Source organism: Scleropages formosus, chromosome 8 (genome assembly GCF_900964775.1).
Source record: "Scleropages formosus chromosome 8, fSclFor1.1, whole genome shotgun sequence".
Taxonomy (NCBI): Eukaryota; Metazoa; Chordata; class Actinopteri; order Osteoglossiformes; family Osteoglossidae; genus Scleropages; species Scleropages formosus.
The window spans coordinates 11711915-11737388 of NC_041813.1; the positions used below are offsets into that span (position 1 = coordinate 11711915).

The following is a 25474-nucleotide window of genomic DNA, read 5'->3' on the forward strand; positions in this document are numbered from 1 at the left end:
AGGTTTAGGGATTACATTTATCCATTTAGCTGATACTTTTCACCATAGTGACTTACAATGTTAAGGTCACAATTATTACAAGCTTACAATTATTTACCTATTTATACAGCTTCATTATTTTACTGGAGCAATTTAGGACAAGTACCTTGCTCAAGGGTACAACAGCTGGAGTTGGGGATCAAACTTGTGACCTTTAGAGCCAAAGGCAACAACACTAACCACTAGAGTACCAGCTGTCCCCACATTAATGTAATTAACAGGGACATTAATCTAATAATTCCTTGACTCATAGTTGGTGAAAGTGGCCCTAAAATGTGATCAGATTTTCACGTGTCTTAAAACTAGACAAAAAGAACCCAATTAAACAATTGAGACAAGAACCATTACACTTCATTTATTTGAGGAAAATGATCCAATGTTACATATCTGTGTAGCAAAAGTATGTGAACCTTTGCTTTCTATAACTGGTGTGACCGCCTTCCATAGCAATAACTGCAGCTAAACGTTTCCAGTAACAATTGATCAGTGACGTCGGCTTAGAGGAATTTCAGCATATTCTCTCTTATAGAACAGCTTCTACTCAAGCATGTTTGTGGGCTTCCTTGCATGAACTACCCGCATGAGATCCTTACGAAACATCTTTTAGGATTAAGGTCAGGACTTTGACGCGGCCATTCCATAACATTAACTTTCTTCTTTAACCATTCTTTGGTAGAACAATTTGAGGGTCATTGGGACAAGCGGTTCTGAAAATGTGTGTGTGTCTTGCTGCATGACCCACTTTCTCTTGAGTTTCAGTTCACGGATTGATACCATGAGATTTTCCTGTAGACTTTACAGGGAGAATTCAGAATTCATAGTTCCATTAATGATCACAAGCTGTCCTGGTCCAGGTGCTGCAAAGCAGGCCCAAACCATGATTCTGCCACTACTAAGTTTTGCAGATGGAATAAGGTTCTTATGCTGGAATGCAGTGTTTGCCTTTCACCAGGTATAACACTTGTCATTCTTTACATTACTTTGCACTGACATTCAAGCCAAAAGTTCTATTTTGGTTTCATCTATCTACAGAACATTCTTCCAATAGCCTTCTCATTTATCCATGTCATCTTTATCAAACTATACACAAGCAACAATGTTCTTTTTGGAGAGTAGTGGCTTTCTCCTTGCAACCCTGCCATGCACAACATTGTTGTTCAGTGTTCTTCTGATGGCGGCCTCATGAACACTGACATTAGCAAATGCAAGAAAGACCTGTAGTTCCTTAGACATTACCCAGGGTTTCTTTGTGACCTCCCAGACTATTACATGCCTTGCTCTCGGTGTGTTCTCTGTCGGTCAACTACTCCTGGAGAGGATAACAACAGTGCTGAATTTTCTTCATTTGTACAGGATCTGCCTGACATTGGACTGGTGGAGTTCAAATTCTTTAAAAATGGTTTTGTAGCCTTTTCCAGCCTGGTGAGCATCAACAACTCTTTTTCTGAGGTCCTCAGAAAGCTCCTTTGTTCAACCCATGACAACTTCTACACCCCTGTGTTGTGAAGATCACACTGTAATAGTGAAGCCCCACATTTCTGTTCTTTAAATTAGGCAGGACTGCCCCCCCCCAACTCACACCTGAATGTCATCCCGTTGATTGAAACACCTGACTAACATCTCCTTCAAAATTAACTGATAATTCTAAAGGTTCACATACTTTGGCCACACATATATGTAACATTGGATCATTTCTCTCAATAAATAAATGAAGAAGTATGTTTTCATCTCTCTCTCTCTCTCTCTCTCTCTCTCTCTCTCTCTCTCTCTCTCTCTCTCACACACACACACACACACACACACACACTTTCTGAACCGCTTGTCCCATGCGGGGAACCGGAGCCTACCCGTAACACAGGGCGTGAGGGGGAAGGGACACAATTTTCATCTCATTTGTTTAATTGGGTTCTTTTATCTAGTTTTAGGACTTGAAAATGTGATCATGTTTTAGGTCATATTTATGCAGAAAGAGAAAATTCTAAAGGGTTTGCAAACTTTCAAACACCACTGTAGGTCTGTTACTCAATGTGTCAGTTTTAATCAGGCTATTAGGATTAATTCATAGCATGTATTCAGTAAGTTTGTCAGTTGTCTGGCTGAGATGCAGTTTGTATGCTTTCTCTGGTGTTATTTTGGCTGATTTTCCTTATTACATGCAACACTTTCTGTATTCTCCTGCAACTATATCCCATATGGCATTAGCTTAGTGTGGAAGATGTAAGTGTTAATGAAAATTGCACTACGTCAATGAACGACTGTTTTTGTGTGTGCAAAATATATCAAGTATAAAGAAATGAATAAGTGGAGTGGTATGGGACAAAGTAACTGGTCATCTTACCAAACATGTAGATGAAAAATTTTTCCAGTGATATATAGCAAAAAAAAAAAACAAAACAAATTTGTAACTTCTACAGATGTTAATAACAATTTGGGTATGGCACCAACTCATAACAGTTGGAATGTTTCTTAAAATGACTTTTGTCAAGTACTTCTTTTTTCTTTCCCTTTCACTCACAGAAACTCCTTTACACTTCACCTTCAGCTCTGTCTCACTTTCATGGTATGACGGGTCAAGGGTGACAGTTGAATAGTGCTCTAAAAGAAGAGAAAATGGAGTGATGGTGATTAAATTATTGATTTTGCATTAAAGCAATGGTAGAATACACACACACATTTGCTGAAACCGCTCGTCCAAAGCGGGGTCGTGGCAAGCCTGTGCCTAACCCGGCAACACAGGGTGTAAGGCTGGAGTGGGAGGGGACACACCCAGGACGGGATACCAGTCCATCACAAGGCACCCTTTGGGTCACTACCTAGAGTTCATGACCGTAGGTTAGGGTAGGGATGTAGATAGACTGGTAAATGGAGAGCTTTGCCTTATGGCTCAGCTCCCCCATCACCACTACAGTCTGGTACAGCGACCACATTACTGCCGCCGCTGCTCCCAGTCTGCAGCCGATCTCACGCTCCCTTCTCCTCTCACTTGTGAACAAGACCCCAAGATACTTAAACTCCTCCACCTGGGGCAAATTCTCTTTCCTTACCTGGAGGGGGCATGCCATCCTTTTCTGTGTGAGAACCATGGACTCAGACTTGGAGGTGCTGATCCGGGCAGCCCATGTAACCTGACTGGGCTCAGCCAGAAAAGGCAATGTGGGGGGGCCATGTGGGCCCACCACCCGCAAAGTCCATTATGGGGGTCGGGCAAGATGCTTTTCGGGCGGCAGGAGTGGGCAGGGTGGCGCATAGCATCACGGCCCCTCACGACAGAAACTGGCTCTTGGCACGTGGTATAAAGAGTATTCAAAAACAAAGGATAACCTATCACAAGACCATGTCTTAAAATACCATTTAATCACAATCTTTTGCTCTGGAACAGGGAAAATATGAAAGATACATTTTACTGATCTTGCATTTTTGTTGTTTCTAGTTTAAAGCTGTTAAATGAAATTGAGTAATGACACCACATGCTTACCAGTTCCCTGAACTCTCCACAAACATTCCCATGCAGCAGCTTGAACTTGCCTTCTTTGTTCCTACCAACCACAGCTGGTGCTTGTGTGAATGCCTGAACCATCTATAGTTTCAGGTTTCGAGTTTAAAATTTATTGTCATAGGTACAACTACCGTGTACAAGTATCATGAAATTCTTCTTGAATGCTTCTCCCCAGACTATGAACAAAAACAATAGAAATACTGCACAAAACAAAACAAAACAATAACAATGACAATACAGGCACAAATTGAAAATTCAACAACACAGAACTAATACAGATTTTATGTGGATTTTTTAGGATTCATTAGATTTCAGTGTCCCATCCAATGATTATTAAAAGTCAGCCTACAAGAGTCACTTGCTATTCTCCTTTCTATGGAAGGGTTGTGATCATGTCATTACTCACCTCCTGGTTGAAAAAGAGTTTGTAGGATATCTCTTCTGAGGTGAGAAAGGTCTCTTTTAGGTTAATCTTGCAGGTTCAGATCTTTATCCCAGTGCAGAGCCAACTGACCCCAGCCAGAAAGGAGGACAAACAGAGCTCTTGTAATATGAAAACACTGTGGCACCCAGCGCCATAGTTTTGGATGGGGCAAAGAAGGACGCGCAAGCAGGATTCATCTCAAGCGTTTATTTGAACGCCAGAACATAGGGAACTAATGCTCTCGGTCTGAGAACCCCATTTACTCCAGGACCTGCGCTCCACGCCAGCCTTCCCAGCCTGCTTAGCACCCCCACGATTTCTCTCACACACTAGTAAAACATCTCCCCATCATTTTCCCTAGAAGTGTCCCCAGTGGTTTAACACATTATTTACAATTTACCCATAATCCAGCTATTTTCAATAAGCAAATCTTCCCACCTAAACACACAGTAGCACAGGTCATTACGGTACTTATTAGAACACACACACACACACACACACACACACACACCATCCAAACCACTTGTCCCATTTGGGGGGGTCACGAGGAGCTGGAGCCTAACCCAGCAACACAGGGTGTAAGGCTGGAGGGGGAGGGGGCACACCCACGACAGGACGCCAGTCTACCGCAAGGCACCCCAAGTGGGACTTGAACCTCAGACCCACAAGAGAGCAGGACCCAGCCAAACCCACTGTGCCACCATCCCCCCCATACTTATTAGAACAGTTATGCTGTATTTTAACCTGCATCTTAATTTGATGCCCTGGTTCAATGAGCTACATCAGTTATGATGAAACTGAAAAGATGCCATTCAAACTTCTGATGAGTTTTATAACATTGCAAGGGCCTGTAAGAGTAGAGTCCAAAAGCTCAGATAATATTAAAATCCAAGCAGCACCCTTTGCCAGTTGTACTTTGCAGAAGCAGAATGATAACAGCAACATTTCCTCTGCCTGGAACAAAGCACCTGTTTCACTTATTCAAGTACCTTCTCAAGACCTTGTCTCCAACAGTAAGAGTAAACAAGTCAGTAGCCCAGATCGGCTGCAATTAATTCCAATATGAGCTGGTGTAAATATTCTTTCTATATGATCAAGGTGTCATGCTAGTCCTGTTCAGCAGCCTGGCTGGCACCTGACCCATCTCTTACCCAGCCAACTCAAGGTGATCAGTCCTCACCTGTATTTACACACACATTTTCAGAACCGCTTGTCCCATACAGGGTCATGAGGAACCGGAGCCTACCCGGCAACACAGGGCGTAAGGCCGGAGGGGGAGGGGACACACCCAGGACGGGACGCCAGTCCATTGCAAGGCACCCCAAGCAGGACTCGAACCCCAGACTCACTGGAGAGCAGGACTGTGGTCCAACCCACTGCGCCAGCGCGCCCCCTACCTGTATTTACATTTACATTTATTAGCAGATGGTTTTTTCCAAAGCGACGTACATCTCAGAGAAAGAAAATTTCTGCATTACATTAGGAGAAATGGAGACATAGTTGCAGACGTGTGGTTCTTAAGTAAAGTTAGTTTGTTTCATTCCACTAAATGCACCAATGTTTATCACACGAGTAGGTGCATAAAACAGAGAATAGCCGATTCCTGGTCACCCTCATACAAATTATTTTTCAAGATACACAAACATTTACGTCCAATACAGGAGTAGCGGCTGTGTAAAGTCTTATCTGGGCATGATCATAAAGTTATGGTGCATGAATATTTACACCTTACATGAGTTTAAGAGATCATGGGTGAAGTGAGTCTGGAAGAGGTGAGTTTTCAGACCCTTCTTAAATGTGGACAGAGCTTCAGCAGTGAGAGGGGGAGGTCATTCCACCGCAACGGAGCCAGAACCCAGAACCTCCGTGCTTTACCTTTCATGCGCGGGACCACCAAGTGGGCAGATGTGGAAGAGCGTAGCAGTCTGGTAGGGGTGTAACGGTTGATCAAGTCTTTTAAATAGCTAGGAACAGTTCTATTGATGTATTTGTAGGCAATAACCAGGGTCTTAAACTTGATCTGGGCACCTATAGGAAGCCAGTGCAGAGAAACGAGTAGAGGAGATACATGGGAATTCTTTGACAAGTCAAACACAACTCGTGCAGCAGCATTCCGTATAAGCTGCAGAGGTTTGATGGCAAAAGCAGGAAAGCCACACAAGACAGAGTGGCAATAGTCCAGACGGGATGTCACCATGGCCTGGACAAGTAGTTGGGCAGAGTCAGTTGTGAGGTAAGGATGGATCCTGCAGATATTATGCAGGATGTATCTGCAGGTCTGGGTTGTGGTTTTGATGATTTGGATTTTGGACTGAGACAGCTGCTCTTTGTTGACCCCATTAGCTCTGGGAAGGATCATGCCCTGGGTGAACTCTGGAATAATGAGAAGGCTCTTTAGCCTTTTCCCTTCAGTGTGTGAATCATGCTCATTAAAAATTTACTACAGTGCTCTTACCTGTGCCTGTACTTCAGTGAAGCTACCAGTTGCAGTGTGTATTTTTTGGACTCCGTCCTTCTTCATGAGGGCTGTCAGGGGTGTCTCTGGTTCATCTTTACAAAGTGACATGCTAATCTATCAGACAACATGAAAGAAAATCTTCTAAACACATACAGGATAAAGAACACGCATAGCACTCCCAGGAATGTTCTAAAGTCAGATAAAAACTTATCAAAGGAAAACACTTACATTTATGTCATCCATGCCATTTTCATCAGACAGGTTGGGAATTACAACATTTCCTTTGCATTTCATTCCAGATTTTAATGTCCCTATTGGAAGAAGTACTACTCAACAAGCTCTAATATACCTTCTGCTTCCGATAACTCACATAGGAGCAGCCTGTGACCAGAAATACATTTCTCTGGAGGCTTCACCTTCCAGCTTGCTGATTTCAATAACTTCACAGTAGTTTTCAACACCTTCCACACACACTCCAAGGAGTAGCTCTTGCAGTTTCTCTGTGGACCAAGCTGTGACCCTCACAACATCAGATGGGACGAGCGCACCTGCAGCGCATCAGGGAGACAAGGCATAAAAGGGCTGCTCAGATGCACCAGATCACAGAACCTCACTTGAGCCATCGCAATACCAGCAGATACTCACTGTGCTTTGACCCCCTGTTCCCTGGTTGCCCCGTTTCCTGTCTCCTTCTTCCTCCCTTGTACCCATCGGATCAATACCTCTGGCTCTCTGACCTTCGGTACTGTTTAACGGACTTCATCTCTGGCTTGCCCTTGTTTTTACGTCTGTGCCTCAGTGACCTCTGCCTATCTCAACTTCAACTCTGCATGCCCCTTTGGATTTCAAAGTTGGAATAAACACCTGCAATTTGGTCTGACGACTTCACTGTATGTTCAGCCATCACAGGCGTCTTGCTCTGTCCTGTAGGAAGAAAAATGACAGACATGGTAAAAGAGGAGTAACAAGACCTATTTTTATAAATTGAGAAAAACTTCAATATATTGCAAATGCTAAGAATCCAAGCCCCTTCCAGAACCATTCACACTTGACCAATTGTATTTATCTTGCCAATAATAATTTTCATTAATCTATATCTATTAAAAATGTATACAGTATTATGAAGTGGTCAAAAATATATGCTTCAAGAAATTGGTCCCTTTAGTTTGTCTAGTTATTCATAGCTGATCCTTATGAGCCTATAGAAAGAGAGAAGATGAAAAAAATAAAGTATTTATATGAAAAGATCAAAGGTCTGTCTAGCCTGTGAGACCTAGAAATGCACTTCCCAGCACAATCTTCTTTTTTCCTGATGATGAAAAACACAGACTATAGTTTTCACCTATAGGCCTAATGTAATATTTTTATGTTACTGTAGTTTTGGGCGGGGTGCGGTGGCGCAGTGGGTTGGACCGCAGTCCTGCTTTCCGGTGGGTCTGGGGTTCAAGTCCCGCTTGGGGTGCCTTGTGACGGACTGGCGTCCTGTCCTGGGTGTGTCCCCTCCCCCTCCGGCCTTACGCCCTGTGTTGCCGGGTAGGCTCCGGTTCCCCGTGACCCCGTACGGGACAAGCGGTTCTGAAAATGTGTGTGTGTGTGTGTGTAGTTTTGGGCATAGTGACCTTGTAACAAGTCATGCCTATATGGTATGACCACCATAATGACAAAAAGACCAACTGTAAAGTTGATAAATAGCTGATGAAAACCTATCCTTATCTCTTTACAACTCCTGTAAAATATTAGAACAAATATTTTTAAAAATTACAAAGCACCATAGATTAAACCTGAAGTATTTATTTTGATAATTATTTCAACTGTAGGGGGTTAACACTACAACTGCTGTACACACACACACACACACACATTTTCAGAACCGCTTGTCCCATACGGGGTCACGGGGAACCGGAGCCTACCCGGTAACACAGGGCGTAAGGCCGGAGGGGGAGGGGACACACCCAGGACGGGACGCCAGTCCGTCGCAAGGCACCCCAAGCGGGACTCAAACCCCAGACCCACCGGAGAGCAGGACTGTGGTCCAACCCACTGCGCCACCGCGCCCCTCGTATACAACTGCTGTAGTAAATAATAAACCTAATGCACTGTGGCCATCTTGGGCACATCACTGAATATTTAGAACTGTGGAAATGTTCACGAAAGACCTTTCATACCCATCACATGTTCCAAGTCATGCCATGCTTCCTGTGAAACACACACACAGTCTGAACTGCTTGTCCCATTCGGTGTGGCGGAGAGCTGGAGCCTAATCCAGCAACACAGGGCATAAGGCTGGAGGGGGAGGGGACACACCCAGGATGGGACACGAGTCCATCACAAGGCACCCCAAGCAGGACTTGAACCCCAGACCCACCAAAGAACAGGACCCAGGCCAACCCACTGCACCACCACACCCCCCTTCCTGTGAAACAAAACAGGGTTATTAGGACTACAAGGCAATACAAGGCTTTTTCCACCTGAGTCTTTTATTGATCTCTGAAGTGCATATTGTAATCCATATGCACACTTGAATAGATTCAACTATGTACTAGTTAACATCAAGCTCTAAGAGGCTTGGTGGCACAGTAAGTAATGTTGCTGGCTCACAGTGCCTAGGTGGTGCAAGAGGACATGAGATCAGTCCCTGCTCAGTCTGTGGGGAGTTTATAGGTTTTCTCTGTGTCAGTTTCCTCTCACAGTTCAAGGATATGGTTACAGATGGATACAGATGTGAACTGGGAAGAGAGTAAGGTTGACACTGTGCAACTCACCCTCACTTTAATGCAACTAACACACAAGTCTCAACACCTGCTTATCAAGTCCTATGGCGATGGGTGAGCAATGAAACAGCTGGTTTGGACACACTGGGATCTGTAACCGTGGACCTGCACACAGGCGGCTCAGGCTTAATGGTCATTTCTTCACTGACCGAAGCAGTGGTGGAGCTCGGCATGTTCCTGAGCAACCCTATTCAGGACTGCACTGCTCATCTCCATAGCATGAGGAAGAGGCTAGAAAAGTTGCCCTAAACATTACCTGCTTCACCTTACCCTGGCCAGCATACTGTGAAGCCCTGCAACAGGACTTCGTGGATGCATCTTCACTTTAAGCACTGGCATCTGACCGATTCTTTATCAGGAGAAGGGGACAGACAGGATGTCAGGGTGAGAAAAACTATGTGCAGCGCTGATTGTTGGATGGATCACAAGCTAACAGTATCCAAAATGAAGAAATGACCACAAGATTGTAAGACCCTCGAAAGGATCAACGCGTCAAAGCTGAACAGCCGCTTCGCTGAAAAATCTAGTGAAAGACCTAGAGAATGAGCTAGCTGATTTCCGTCTTGAGGACAATGCTTAGAAAGACTAGGAGCAATTCTGCAATACTGTCCATACAGCTGCATCAAAGGTATTAGGGCCCTCCATACACAAGCAGCAAGCCTGGTTTGATGAAAATGTGGAAACCCAAGCCTTACGTACTGAGAAACACCACCTGCATCATACCCATCAAATGACGCATCCTCAGCTGCAAAAGAAGGCTGCCTTCATCAGCACTCAAGAACAGTACTGAAAAAATTGCGCAAAATGCAGGACTCGTGGCTGAGTGCTAAAGCAGACAAAATAAAGGCATGTGCAGACAGGAACGACTCCAGTTAGTTTTATGAAACCCTCAACACACTGTATGGACCACAGTCTTCTAGGAGCTCTCCCCTCCTTAGTTTAGATGGCACTACTCATTTAAGAAAAGACACAGATCCTCCCAAGATGGGCTAAACATTTTGAAGACGTTCTCAACTGCCCTTCAGTCACCAACAATGAGGCCATCAACAAGATGCCCCAGGTCACTGTCAATGACACTATGGATGCTCCACCAGAAGAGCGCGATGTGAAGAAGCCATCAGTCAGTTGTCAAGCGGCAAAGCCCCAGGGTGAAATGCCATATCAGCAAAAGTCTACAAAGCCAGTGGTCCCATGCTGCTACAGAAACTCACTGAGCTGTTCCAGTCCTTCTTGAAGCAAGGATCCACTGGAACTTATAGAGGTGTATGATGGACGCAACAATTGCAATTACCAGGTATGCAACAATCATTATGGGATCTTGCTGCTCTCCAAAGCAGGAAAAGTCCTAGCAAGAGTCCTGCTGAACTGTGATCACTCACCTGGAGCAGGGAACATGAAACCATTGACATGATCTTTGCTGTACATTAACTACAGGAGAAGCGTCAAGAGCAGAATTGTGAACTCTACACAACTTTTGTTGACCTCATAAAAGCCTTCAACTCTGTCAGTTGCCAGGGCCTGTGGAGAATCATGTCAAAATTCAACTGTCCAGACAAATTCATACTGATGGTATAGCAGTGTCATAATGGTATGATGGCTCGTGTCCTGGATGACAGCGAAGCATCTGAGGCCTTCCCAGTCACCAATGGCATCAAGCAAGGATATGTTCTAGCACCCACCTTCTTCAGCATGAAGGAGTAGGACTGAAGGACAGAACTGACAGAAAACTCTTCAGCTTGAGCCAACTGCAAGCTGTCACCAAGGTCAAGGACACTGTGCTGCAAGACTCTTTGCCGATGACTGTGTTCTGAGTGCTAGTACAGAGCCAGAAATGCAAGCCGGCATGGACAAGTTTTTGTCTGCATGCAACAACGTCGGTCTTACCATTAACACCAAGAAAACTGAGATCATGCACCAGCCAGCTCCCCACACTTCATAGACAGAACCCTCCATCATTGTAAATGGACAAAGACTGCAGGCAGAGGATCACTACATGTTCCTGGACAGAACCCTTTCCAGAGCAGTGTCAATCAATGCTGGAGTAAACTGCAGAATTGCTAAATCCAGCTCTGCTCTCAGCAGATTGCACTCCAACGTTTGGGAACATCAAGGGATCAGCCTACCAACAAAACCGAAGGCCTACCGAGCAGTGGTGATTTCAACTCTGTTGTACACCTGCAAGGTGTGGACTGAATACCGGAGGCATCTTCCAGCCGGTTATTGTTAAAGTAACAGCGAGACATGTTAATGGAGATGGACGCGTGCGCCAGGCAAATAGAGGTGCCAATAAATCGAATGACACGTGACAAACATTTTTTTTCCGGATGCGCTGCAACAGAGAATGCTGCCTCCGGAAATTAAACAAAACAAAATAAAACATAATGACTGGCTGGCGGTTTTAGTTACATTTTTAATTACATCTAATGTTTTGTAAAAAAAAAATCAAGCATTTTCAAGGACTTATTCAAAATTTAAGCACATTTCAAACCTTGATATCACCCCTATTAAAATCAAGCATTTTCCAAACTTTCAAGGCTCTGTAGGAACCCTGTACATTAGCCCAATACCCCAATTTTTTGCTAGTATACATTACACAAGTAGATGCATGCACAACTCTTGAGCCCTTGGTCTGCTCCGTGTCCCATTTGACGATCAAACTTTCCGAGTAAGGAACCAAGTCTCGGTTCGACTAAACTTCATAAATGGGGACCAACTGTGGTGTATTTACTTCAAATGTTGCTTTATACTTACTTTAGCAATGTTGTACTGTTACGTTAAATATGGGTAACTGAGTGTACATCACATCATATTCCTTGTGAGAGCACTTGGGCAGTAAAATGCTATTTCACTCTAAGATAACTATAACAGTTTCCGCACGTTACCACAATGCGGCCTCACCAGTGCCAGTTGTTCACATTGCTGGTGTCGGCTTGCTCCTCCACGATCCAGCGGGGGTCCATGAAGACAACCAGCGGAGGAATCAAAACCATTCACTCTGAAGATGTCAAAATGTCAGTCCACTGAATAAGGAAGGCACTGTTGCAGAAATACCTCCAGAAATCCAGCCTTCTTTCTTCCCTCTTTGAAAGAGTCTTTCTCATTCAGCTACTCGTGCTCGACACTCCATATACAGTCCACACAGAACATGCTGGAAATGGAAGCGCAATGACTAATAGATGAATATATCCTCCTAGAACATTTCTGGCCAATGGAAAACCTGTCAGTTCCACTGCACATTTTTGTGTTTCCAAAGAGCAGTTTTCCCTGCTTCAGTGATAAATCATTTTAAAAAAAATAAAAAAGGTAAAAAAAAATGGATAGTTAAGTTTACTTTTGTTACACTCAGGGGCTGGACACCAGAGGTAGGACCCAAGTGCGGGATCGTTTATGTTAAAGTTTGAGGGGCCAAGCAATACTCGCAGTTGGGGACAGGTGTGGATCCGGAACTGAGGCACGAACGTTGCTCCAAGGGATGATTCAAAGTCGTGATCAGTGAGGCGAGGTGAAGGTCAAAACCGTAGGAAACAGGGCTCAGGGACAAGGAGATGAAGAACGGAGCAAAGAAGGAGAATGGAGGTGGATGGAGCTCCAGTGAGGGGAAAACTCAAGAAATCAAGTAGGATGGCTTTCTCATATGATATTCCATATCCTGAGTGCAGTGGAGTGGCAGCCTTTATACCCTGCCTTGCTGATTATGATCAGGTGCTTGTGTTTGGGGTGTGGTTGTGAACATCACAATACCCCCCCATCCCCACAGGTGGCTCTCGCCACCCAGCAACCCCTGAAAGGGGGATGACCCTAGGGATGAAGCACTAGCTGATCCCAGCGAAAGTCCAAGGTCAATGAGGGAGTCCAGGATATCCTGTGCCAGGACCCAACTGTACAACCTCTGGCCCATACCCCTCCCAGTCCACCAGGTAGTAGAGGCCTCTGCACTGTCACTGGGAGTCAAAGAAGGAACGGACCATGTAAACTGGAGCCCCATCCACCTCCAACAGAAGGGGTGGGATGGAACCTGGAGATACATGGAGTAGAGAGGAGTTATAAGCAGAAATGCATGAAAGGTTGGACAGATGCAGAGAAAGTTTTAAGCTATACGTGAGAGATGTGAGCTGTCAGATAATCTGAAAGGGTCCTACTTATGTACCATGGATTGAGCTTTTTGGAGGGGAGTTTCAATTGAATGTCCTACATGGACAGCCAGACCCTCTGCTCAGGCTGGAAGAGGGTGAGGGTGTGGTGGTGCAGCAGGCTTGGCCAGGGCCTACTCTGTGGTGGGTCTGGGGTTTGAGTCCTGCAAGCCATTCTTCCCAATCACCCCGCACCAGATTTCCCAGTCACTGTCAACGTGAGCATTGAAGTCCTCTACCAGAACTATGGAGTCTGTAGGTGGGGCCCTGTCCAGAACCCCACCCACCCCCTCCAAGAAGGTTGAATACTCTGAACTGCTGTACACACAACAGTCAAAGTTTTCCCCTCTGCAACTTAAGTCGCATTGAGGCGACCCTCGCGTCCACTGGGATAAACTCCAACTGTATGGCAGCCAGCTGGGGGCTTGTGAGTATCCCCACACCCGCCTGGCACCTTTCAGCCTGTGCAACTCCTGAGTAGGAGAGAGACCACCCCCTATCGAGGAGTTTGGTTCCATTGTGAGTGGAGGTGAGCCCAACTATATCTAGTTGGTATCTCTCAACCTTCCTCACGAGTTCCAGCTTCTTCCCCCAAATGAGGTTACATTCCACGTACCAAGAGCCAATTTCTGTCGTGAGGGGCTGCGATGCCACGTGCCACCCTGCCCACTCATGTCGCCTGATTTGGATCGCATCCAAGCCCCATGTTGGACCATGCGGGTGATGGGCCCACATGGCCCACCTACGTTGCCTTTTCAGGCTGGGCCCAGCCGGGTTATATCGCCTGCCCGGCCACCAGGCGTGCGCCTAGAAACACTACCCCAAGGCCTGGCTCCTGGGGTAGGTCACGGTGACCGTATTCCAGGTAGGGTAAATGTTCTCATGTTTACTTTTTTCATAAAAGTTTTTGGATCGTATTAGTCTGGATGTTCACTCCAGACCTGTTCGCCTTGGGAGACCCTACCAGGAGCATACTGCTCCTGACGACATAGCTCTGGAGATCCCTAGATCACACAAGCTCTTCCGCCACGCCAAGGCCTCGATACAGGAAGGGTAAGCGAACCTGCCAATTCGAATTTGCCCACGAGTGAAGATTTTGCCGCTTTCGTGAAGAAAGAGGCCAGCTTGCCTCAAGCCCCAAATAGCTTTCTAAAGGTGGTGCGGTGGAGCAAACCCTGCAAAACCTGGGGTGCTACGGAGCAAGAAGCAGTTGGGTTTACATGCGTCGTGACGAGACGACCAGTTGCGCAAGAGAGATGTTGGCCCCCAATGATGGAGCTGGGACAGTGCAACAGCTCCTCCGCCACAACCTCCACTGTCCTATCCCACTCCTAACACCAATGTGGCATGCAGCACCACGGGTTTGGATGGGGCGAAGGACGCACAGGCAGCATTCATCTCGAACATTTATTTGAACACTGACACACGGGGAAATAATGCTCTCAATCCGAGGACCCCAGTTCCTCCAGAACACTGCACCTCAAGCCAGCCTTTCCAATCTGCTTAGTGCCCCTAGGCTTCCTCCTTCTTCCTCCCCCTGGCAGACGCCATCACACCCTTATATTCCCCGTACGTCACCCAAATCGAACCAATCACAAGAAACACATTTTCGCCTTAAACACAGTACATTACAATACAATACAGGTCATTACAATATTATTGAGGCAAAGAACAACAACACCCCAGTCCACATATTTCGAAATATATAATTGAGTGTGTTCATAGTATTAACAGAGACGTGGTCTATGGTCGACTCGTGTGTCTCCTCCCGTTTGAAAAACATGGTATTGTGACTCCACATTGCAACTCAGGCAGCGATTGACACTGCTCCGATCCAATGGGGTTGAGCATTGTCAGATTGACAGTACTGTAGCACAATGGCGTTGGGGGGGCAGCAGCGAGCCAATCATATTTTGGGGGGCGGTGCCACCCCGTTAGACACAAGAAGGAGGGGAGGGGAGGGGAGCAAAAATCAACTCAGACCCCCGGTATCGCTGGCCGTGGGGACGTACGAAATGGAAAGCTGCATAACGGTCAGAGTGTAGGAAAAGTAGGACCTGACGGTGAAACCTAAATATACAAATCACGTGATTAAACCAAATGGCGGTGGACCTCACAATGACATGTTTAGAGCATCAACATAATATCAGATGTAATTTTTAATTGCAAATCTGCAACGAGGTGTATGACTAGAATGTTTTAAATGTTGTACTGGGCGTATGAGGCTAGAACTGTCACCAGCATTCACCCTAGTGACGGCACTGAATGATGTTAGGATGATGATGATCATCATGTCCTTCAAAACAGCCAGTATAGACTATAGTGCACGCTGTTAAGGAACCTCATCTCTGGCAGAACTCCGGTTTATTACCGTTACGTTTCTCTCTAATTTTGTCATTTGTCAAACATTACACAACCAATGTTCAACAACAGTCGATATTTTGATAGTTTTATGAAGCTACTCGTATGATGAACATTGGTTCTAACTTTGTACTTAAGAATCACACATCTGCAACTCTATGCGCACAATTTCTGAGATGCACGTTCGGAAAAGCGTCTGCTGAATGAATAAATGTAAACGTACATTAAAAATAACACGAGTGCGGTGTGAGTGTTACAATTTTTACATGTAATAAAGCACTGCGAAATTACCATTTTTATCTTAAGAAACCATTCGTAATTCTCAGAACAGTCCGTAACGGTTCGAGCGGCTGTGCACATTTCAAGCACTTCCGCTAGAAAACTTTTACTCTTGGACGTCGGAACATCCAACCATCAGCAGGGTGCCTTAATCCGAGCTATGTTCCACATATTTTGGTTTCATACAACTTCTGAGCAATGTTTGACGCTTTAGATTACACTGGATGGCAGAAAATATAACATCTTTCACAATTTCGAGTACCACAATAGCAACATTTTAGATATGCGTGATGTCATAAGACGGAGGAGCTCTATAAAGAGAAAAGGGAGAGGAAGAAGAAAACAACCAACCGGACAGGGTTACCACGCGGATGTAAACCCGAAGGTAGCCAATCACAGCTATTCCACCTGCTGACCTCAGTCAATCAGCTGAGTGTCTTTCGCGTAGATTCTACGAGACTCTTAGGAGTTAACAGAGGTTGGTCTGGATAGCGTGCGTGTCGGTTGAAGCACGCTGATATTAGTTTTCTGAAAATTGAGTACCGTAAACCGACAAGATAATGCCGCGATGGGGCAGAGAGACGTGTTCTACTACGAGACATCGATGAGAATTGAGAAGGGCATTCGAAGAGCCCCGCTGTGCCGCCTGGACGCGGAACCCGATGGGGATCATGAAGCGCAGCGGCGCGGCAGTGGCGGTGACCTCGTCCTCCTCCCCTCTTCAAGGTACACAGGCGTCCGACAGCTTATTATGTTATCATGTGTCTTCGGACAGAGTTTCCTGTATTTATTTTAAGAAGTCGTCCTGTTCAAATGAATACGGATTGAACGGGACATCTTGACTTGCGTAACTTGCCGCTAAGACGAGCCTGCTGAACGGTAGTCGCAGGGTAGGTTTGTTCAGAAGTCGTGTCATGTCGGTAAAGTTAGAAAAAGTAAACCTCGTTACAGTAAACTGCGTAGGTTACCTCCGCAGTATCTTTAGTTTAGTTACGATGTAGAACAGTTTTCACACTGATGTTTCACAAGATTACATGCCCACGACGTGACGAGTACACTGTACAGTTGATGTAGCGCTCAGAAGCGTTTCATCCATTTGACGTAGTATTATTTAAAAAAAAAATCTTAGTACTAGTTACAACTTACAAGTATTAGTACAGTATTTGTCCTTTACTCATAGCACTACACACACACACATTTTCTGAACCGCTTGTCCCATACGGGGTCGCGGGGAACCGGAGCCTACCCGGCAACACAGGGTGGGCCAGAGGGGGAGGGGACACACCCAGGACGGGACGCCAGTCTGTCGCAATGCACCCCAAGCGGGACTCGAACCCCAGACCCACTGGAGAGCAGGACCCGGTCCAACCCACCGCGCCCCCATATTACAAGCACTAAATGTATTGAAATTGATATATTTACTGATACCAGTGCTAGGCCAGTATCCTAGGATGTATTCTGTATCGTGATGTTGATGTTTGTGAAGGACTTTTTTGTTCTGCAATCGTATGTTCTGTCTGTATTTGTTAAGCACTGCCCTGTGGAATCAGACCAGAGATGCAATTTGGTCTCTCAAAATCGTTGAAGCAGAAACTTTGGTTTCTTGTTATATCTTTATTTTAAAGATGCACACAATATTTGTGTGTACACACATGCAACAGTTGGACACAAATTCAGACTTGGCCAATTTTAACATCCAGTTTACTCCCCTGGGTGGAATTGTTACCATGGTAAGGTGGATATAGGCTTTATTAAGTAGTGGTTGTATACTGTGCTGTGGTTTTCTGAAGTTGTTAGTATCTTTTGGTCATTTTTAATATTCCAAAATTGAACATATTGTTCAATGAAGTTTTCATGTAAAAATTAATTCCACAACAAAGCACAGTAAGCTGGTTTGTTTGACAGGTTTTTCTATGTCATGACTGTTTTTGGCCTTTTCTAAGAATGGCGTTCCAGTAGCATGGGAAAGAACAGACAATGGGGGAAGCCATGCTGCAGAGGTACACCAAAGTATGCTTCTTTCCTTTTCTGAGGTCTTCAAAATACCTCTTCCTTCAATATGTATGGCTTTTGTACTATGTTTGTGTTCCACACAGTCTTCAAATACTCAATCCGTATTGTGCGGGGATGTCACATTTTGTATTTGCAACAAGAATTACAGGTATGCGCCACTTTACGTTTCAGGCAGCAATGGACCACACATATGTTGGTGGTCCCATAAAAATATAATGGACTGAAAAATTCCTATCAAAGAGCGACGTAACACGATACATCGCTCACATGTTTTAAGCGTGTTTTGTAAACAAAGCAACTGTGCTGCCAGACATGAAAGTATATACGATTTATGTGTAGTACATAATACATGATAATAAAGAACTGATACTGGTTCATGTGTTTACTGTACCGTAGTTTTTGTTATTTTAGAGTGGGTTCTTTCTACTTAAAGTTCTGTAATGTAAGACAGTATTGTATACTCCATAGCGTTTGCTCAACGACACAGTTGAACTGCGACTGGTTTCACAGAACGTAACCCTGTCGTTAAGTGGCACATACCTGTATTTCTATCTTGTCTTAAACCTTGCATTTTCTTTGTCAAATAGTTTATGAAGCTAAGACCCGTGAAGGTCTGGAGCCTATACTTGGAACTTGAATAGGGTGTGAGGCAGGGCATATCTGGGCAGAACTATTTTCATTAATTTTTCTTACAAATTTATTAATTTAGCTGATGCTTTTTTCCAAAGTGACTTACAATGCTAAGGTATGCTAAGGTTTGCCCATTTATATAGCTGGGTAATTTTGCTGGAGCAATTTAGGATACGTACCTTACTCAGGGGTACTACAGCTGAAGGTGGAAATTGAACCTGCAACCTTTGGGGCAATAGCTCTAGCTCTTCAGCAGATTGTTAGACATTTTAGAATTGGTGCTCAGCTTGTGTTCAAAACCCATAAGGCATCAGCTCTAAGAATTGCATGACCCTAACCATGATATAATGAGAAGAATTCATAAGATCACTTCTTGTGACTTTGTCTACAAAGTGCATGGCAACTATGCCATCCCAAATCCTGCAGTAGAATCCTACAATACTACACCGTATGCAACATTATTTAAACCATGTTTCCTTAAACACTTGAAGGAGCACAATATTTCTTTTTTGCAACCAGCAAATGTCATGTTTAGTGAAGCAGACAATAGTCATCTTCAAGAGGTATTTTGCTGTCCTCAGAATAGGATTTTTTTTTTAACAGCTTTTTGCTCAGCTTTCCTTAAATCTTTATAGTTTTTACTTACTCTTGTCTTTTAGTTACTCTTAAACACTCTTACCAAGTTGACAAGAATTATAAAGCCAGTCTTCACATGTGAAATCCAAGCATTGCATAAGAATAGAAGTTGAACTTGCATGATTTTCCCCCTACAATAATTCAACATTTGTCCCAAGGTGTAACGCCTATGCTAATGTGAGATTGTTGCTCTCCTTCACCAGAAGCGTAATAAATGCATGTGCGCTGATTGTTTGCCCTTGAACAATTGTTCAAGTCTCTGTGAGTCACCAAGCCTCAACCCTATGCTCTCTTGGGCCTGTGTGTAGGTGTGACACCAATTTCTGGGCTGTACAACTGGGTAAATAACTGTAGGTAGCTTAACATTAAGTTGCTTTGGAGAAGTGCCAGCTAAATTGCTAAGTGTAAATGCACCACTGATTAAGGTGGATCAGTTTTTTTTATGAGATGGTGTTGGGTTCCTGGTCATTTTCCAAACTGCTTCACTATCAATACTACAGATACCCCTCGACTTGCATAAGGGGTTGAAAAACGGTTTATTTGTGCAAGTCAAAAGTTACGTATGTCAGATTCCTCCTCCTCCTCCCCCATCTGTTATTGTACCTTGATGTTGCTTTGTTCTTAGTGTTTTCATGTTAGCTGTTCCTTTCACGTGCTCCTTTATACATGCAGCATCCTTCACTATGGTATTTATCATCAATACGATTAAACCTGATTCCTGTGCTATAGACAATCTTTGTCCACCTTCATTCTTCCTTATTTCCAATTTAATCTCCAAATTGATTGCTGTATGGGTAAGCAAAGGAAAGGAGCAAATTATGGGGCATGTGGGCTTTTATTCAGAACCTATTTCTGTTTTGCCCATTTGGACACATTCACCTACAGATGGTCACAATATACTATAATGAAGAATTTCTCTAGTAATATACTTCACTAGTAATGAATAGGAAACCTGCAGTTATTCTGTTATGCATCTTTTCAGACAGGTTTATGGCAGCCACTAAGGTGTTATCACTCTTTTTTTTTTTTTTTTTTTTTTTTTAGCCTGGGGTCAATCTTCTCATGCTTTGAATAATGTCTTTGGGTTCCTGGGAGCCTCAGTGACTCATGGTTTAAGATGGAATTGATGTGAACCCCTGGTGTCTGTCCCTTGTGTACTTTTCCGTTCACCACTATTCTGAGGTGCATGTCGGGTAGCTGCCAATCCCTGCTGACATGCTGGGGAATACACACATGTGTTGTCACGTGTGGATTCCCCACAAGACACAGGACAGCGTCCAAAGAGGGTTCTGTTCTACAAAAATATTTGTACAAGGGTTTATGGAAATACCCTTTTTACGCAATGGCATTTTGCATATTAGTGCTTTTACTTTCACAACAGTTCTTATATTTTATACAGCGGATTGTTAGACATTTTAGAAGAGATGCACAGTTGGTATTCCAAACCCATAACTATTTTGGCCGTCAGTGGCGTCAATCTGATTTCCTTCTCTTAACATTGGCATACATTTTCCATGACAAAAACTGTATACTACTTACCTACCGTCACATCAATTAAAGCAGGGGTTTTCAAACTGGGGGCTGCAAGAAGGAGCTAGTGGGTCCGTGGAAAACTTTACAGGGAGAAAAAAGTTTTTTTTTTTTTTTTTTCCCCGTAATTTATTTTTTAATTTAAAGATGTTAATAATCAAATCTACATATACCTTCGTAATTTATAAGAAAGGTTCTTTGTAACATGTTTATCCTGAAATGCTTTGTGCTCTTTATGTTTTGCACTTGCGGAGCAATTAGTGGCCAAGTACATGCTCTACAAATGATGGAAAGATTTTTGAAGACTCCCGCGAGTCCTGCAAGCAGTTCATGTCAATGTGACTTGACGAACGCTAAACAAAAAAGTAGAAAATATGACAAATCTTACATTGCATTTGGTTTTACTTGTATGTTAAGCAGGGAGTCAAGAGACCCCAGTGTGTTCTCTGTCAAGAGATTTTCTCCAATGAGTGCATGAAACCATCCAAACGCAAATGCTATGTACAGCAGAAACATCCCAGTGAGGCAGGAAAGTCTACTGACTATTTCACACATCAGGAGTTGTTTGGCCTGGTAGACTAGTACTTTTCGGCAGCAAGCAATAGTCCCTTAGAGGAGTTTAAAGGGATCATAACTGGCATCACTCCACAGGGCGCGTGCTAAGAAGCCACACGCAACTGATGCAGCATTATTATTAGCGACTACTATGGATGTTGTCAGGGAGTTACTTGGAGAGGAAGCGGCACGAAAAGTGGATTGTGTGCCTTTGTCGGACAATAACACAGTAAGCAGCTGCATAGGTGACATGGCCAATGATATTACTTTACAGCTTTTAGAACAAGTGCAAGTCAGTGAATATTTTAAAGTGCAAATAATAAGAGAATTGTTACTGAAATAGCATTTTAGAGGTATGTTTATTGTAATATGATTGACAGTATGAATTGCAATCCAACTGCTTGTCCCGAGCGGGGTTGAGGTGAGCCGGAGCCGGCAACACGGCACAAGGCCGAATGGGGAGGGGACACGCCCCAGACGGGATGCCAGTCCGTCACAAGACATCCCAAGCAGGACTTGAACCCCAGATCACCACAGAGCAGGCCCCAGCCAAACCTGCTGTGCTGCCACTACGTGTGGGTATTGATTAGTATAATTGTTGATGATCTAATAAATTTAGCCAAAACAAGGACTTTAAATGGGGGGATGTTTACAGCACTTGCTGTGAAAACTGAAATAAGAGGTCTTTATAATTTGATAATCATTTAGCTGTTAAGTTTGGCTAAGACTTTAGTTTGTGGAGTTCCATGGGAATTTGAAGTACTGAAGGTCCATAACTGAGCAGCTTTTCCACAGAAGCTGTAGCTCATTATACACCAGGGTTGTTGGAGGTGAGGAATAGGGTGTGGTGGGAGGGCATACTGTTCCTTGTTCACTGCTCAGGAGTCCCTACACTGGATGCTGCTGGTTCTGTCACTGGTTTCTCTTGTCATTTTTCACAGAAGTGAATAACCATCCCCAAGACAGAATTAATTCAGTGGTGGTGGTTCTTCCAGGCCTCCATTGCTGCTCCAGTGTCTTCTGTGGTAAAAAGTAGCAATGGTTGTTTGCAAGGCCTGTTGTATTGATGCAGTACATGAGACTTTGTCCTGGCAGGTTCCTCTGAGTCTGAATTGACACTGAATTGACAGGAGCTGGATTTGACAAGTTTTGTTTCAACTTTCAGTTGATGACCTTTCTCCGATCTCAGTCTCTGTATCCATGTGACCCAGGCTTTCTGTGACATTTGTCTTATGGATCATGGTACATCCTAGCTTTCATAAAAACAGTACAACAATAAGTATGTTTTGTTAATGCTACGTGTCACTGTTTTCTCAAATTATACCATACAAAATAATGCTCTAATGGCAGTCATGAGTTACAACAGGTTACCAAGGGTAAGTAAAGACCAACATTTCTTGGTAGTAAGTTTGTTTTTATAAGCTGATAACGTAGCAATTTTTTTTGTTTTATTTTTTCATTTAAACCAATTCAAGAGTGTACTCTGAGTATTTTTTCAGAAAACATTATGCTCTTGCACCTGAGGAACGGTGAACACAAAGTGCCAATGTAAATCTCAGATCAGCTGTACCGGGAGGGTTTGTTTTGACTGTTGTGTACACTTTACCCACAGGTGCCTTCTGGGTCGTGGTGTGAAGCGCAAGTTGAGTGACACTGAGGAGGCATTGGGCAGCCTGCCCTACCTACAGCAGAGGCAGCTTGTACTTGACCTGTGCCTTAACAAGCTGAACAGCTGCCACACGCGTCCTGAGGTGAGCCTGCACCGCTCCGTGCTGCTGGCCAACACCCTTCGCCATATCCAGGAAGAAATGCAGCAGGAAGGCAAAGGCTCCATCTTGCTTGACCCACCTGCTAGTGGACCCACTCTACCACAGTCATCTGATGGGTCATCCACCTGTACAGGATACAGTGAGGGAGAAGTGCTCAGCTGCTCCCTGTCGCTAGAGGAGTCTTTTGGCTCCTTTGAGATCACAAACTCTACCAGCTACCTGACAGACATGCAGCTGGATGACATTTTTGAGGACATCGACACCTCCATGTATGACTCGTGTGACTTCTCGGCACTACCAATCCCTCTTACACGGGGTGGAATCTCTCAGTCTTTGGTGCTGGATGATGGCCTCAAGATGTTCTCCAGCTGCACCTCATCCAGTGCTCTTCAGCTGTACTTCTCAGACCTCAGTGACTTGGATCACATCATGGAGATATTGGTGCGATCCTGAATGTGCAGACAAACTGATGTGCTTTTTCTTTTTAATTATTATTATTTAAAAAAAGCCACTTTCACTTTCCCCTCATTGTGTGACACAATAATGAGTTTTAAGAAAATATATTTTTATATGGAGCTGTTCTCTTCTATAAGAGAAGACAGTTGCCTGTGGCAAACTATATAATTAATGGACATATGTGTTTGTGGGACAGCTTTTTTCTTGCATGCTACACAAGAAGAATCACTTAATGCCCACTGATGCATCTGAAAGTTAGTTCAACTCTGCTATGTTGGGAAAGGAGGAAGAAATCCTTGGAATCCTTATGCTTTTGCATATAAATGTCATTTATTTTTGCAAACAGGCATAAGATCTGTTTCTGTACAATTGTAGTATGTATTAACTGATCCTTGTTTTTGTTTTTTAGCATATATTGAAGTGGACCTTGAGATACACTATATTCACTCTACCTCTTACCATTCTGCAAGGAGTGATCTTCGCACTGACTGTTAACAGCTTGTTCCGTCTTCACAAAGACTATTTCCAATTTTTGCAGTTCAGTTGTCATTTATGTTTTACAGAATAAAACTGGTGATTGTACTTGTCTTGGGGTTGGTCTGTAAGCAGCTCTTGACTTTTCAGCCTTGAAAGATTGTTATATGTATAGCAGCTGCATGGTTGTCCTTAGTACGTGTGAGAGAAGTTTGTGCAGCATGCTGTGAACTGTGTCAATTGCACACCAGCCCTCCATGTCTGCTTTTGAAAAAGCCAAGGTAGGAAAACCTTGGACCTTAGTCTTTAAGGACTTCATCACTTGGTTAAAGGTTTGATTTACATGTTAAGCACAAGGCAGAAAAGCTGGTATCCAGTTAATAATGGCAGAAGGCAGAGCATGGAGTCATGAGTGCTTGTGGCATTTAAAGTTTTATGTCTTTGTTTTAGCTTTGTGCTCATTTTAATTCTTCAGTGTAGTAACATGTTGGGAAATGAGACATTGAAGCCTGCCAAGCTGCAATTTTCTACAGTACATTTCTCATTAAATTTAGAGTTTATTCAAACGCATTCTGAATTTCCCATCCCCAGGGCTGACTGGTTAATCTGCGCTCTATGGCAGTGTCTACCATGGGGGTGTCTGATGTCTTTATGGAAGTCTTACAGAAAGAGGTTTCTTTTGCAGGAGTTTCTGGCATAGAAGACCAGCAAGGTGGGGGAGGGGGCAAAACTGGTCACGTGGTAGCCCTTGTATGATGGCTGCCCTGAGAGAGGAGGGAACATTCAAATCAAATTCTGCCCCCCCCCCCCCCTCCATGTGCTAGAGCTGTGTTCCTGCTGAAAGTTCTTGTTCCCACATTTTGAAGTTTCAGTCAGGACTGTCTGCAAAAACTTTTTCATCAGTTACACTCCAGACAAATACTAATTCAAATCAGTTTGTGTTTGGTTGCAATGAAGGAACATATAGGACAAGTCAAACCCTCTAGTTGTCCACTACAGGATTCTATGGTAGGATCCCCTGGGTTCACAGCAGGACTCAAGGAGTGGCCTTTTGATGTGTGGAACAGCAGCCATCTGGGGCTCGGTGAGGGTTGCAGCTACCTGAACCATGCAATTGTGTGGAAATTTTAAGCTTTGTATGCTTTTGTTTAGAGCTGTCTTTAGGCATTTTTGAAAATCTGTTGTGTATATTTTTGAGGTAATATATTTAAGGATAAAATAGTCCTGGGGTAATCTGCTGGTCAAGGGAGTGAAAAATCTTCCACTGTTGGAATTATATTGGCTCTGTGTACTTTTAATTTCCCCTAATTAGGACTTGGGTCTTTGCACAGACTAACCTGTGGTACTGTATTTTCCCTCTTTTCCCTATTAAGTGTCATTTTCGGAACACTGTTGTGGTGCTCAGTCCATTTCATTCATTTCCCCCATAGGAATGAACTACAAGTAGCAAATT

General features: G+C 44.0%; 1 protein-coding gene and 1 pseudogene across 2 annotated transcripts; one reads left to right on the top strand and one right to left on the bottom strand.

Moving 5' to 3' along the window:
* Positions 1-318: 318 nt before the first annotated feature.
* LOC114911059 (activator of 90 kDa heat shock protein ATPase homolog 1-like) lies at positions 319-12178 on the bottom strand (annotated as a pseudogene).
* A 4234-nt stretch (positions 12179-16412) lies between these two features.
* On the top strand, positions 16413-24823 carry LOC108942694 (cell division cycle-associated protein 4-like). 2 transcript variants are annotated; one of them, XM_018766157.2, is made up of 3 exons: positions 16413-16684; positions 22935-23532; positions 23957-24823. In XM_018766157.2, the coding sequence occupies exons 1-3, from the start codon at positions 16527-16529 to the stop codon at positions 24113-24115; spliced, it is 915 nt and encodes a 304-aa protein (XP_018621673.1). In that variant the 5' UTR covers positions 16413-16526; the 3' UTR covers positions 24116-24823. The 2 variants fall into 2 exon arrangements, with proteins under 2 accessions (XP_018621673.1, XP_018621674.1); XM_018766158.1 differs by having other exon boundaries at positions 22935-24029.
* The last annotated feature ends 651 nt before the right edge of the window (positions 24824-25474 follow it).

Coding starts and splice junctions, on each gene's coding strand:
- LOC108942694 (XM_018766157.2), top strand. CDS start 16,527: ATGGGGCAGAGAGACGTGTTCTACTACGAGACATCGATGAGAATTGAG. Junction 16,685..22,934: donor GTCCTCCTCCCCTCTTCAAG/GTACACAGGCGT, acceptor CTTTACCCACAG/GTGCCTTCTGGGTCGTGGTG. Junction 23,533..23,956: donor ATCACATCATGGAGATATTG/GTGCGATCCTGA, acceptor TTTGTTTTTTAG/CATATATTGAAGTGGACCTT.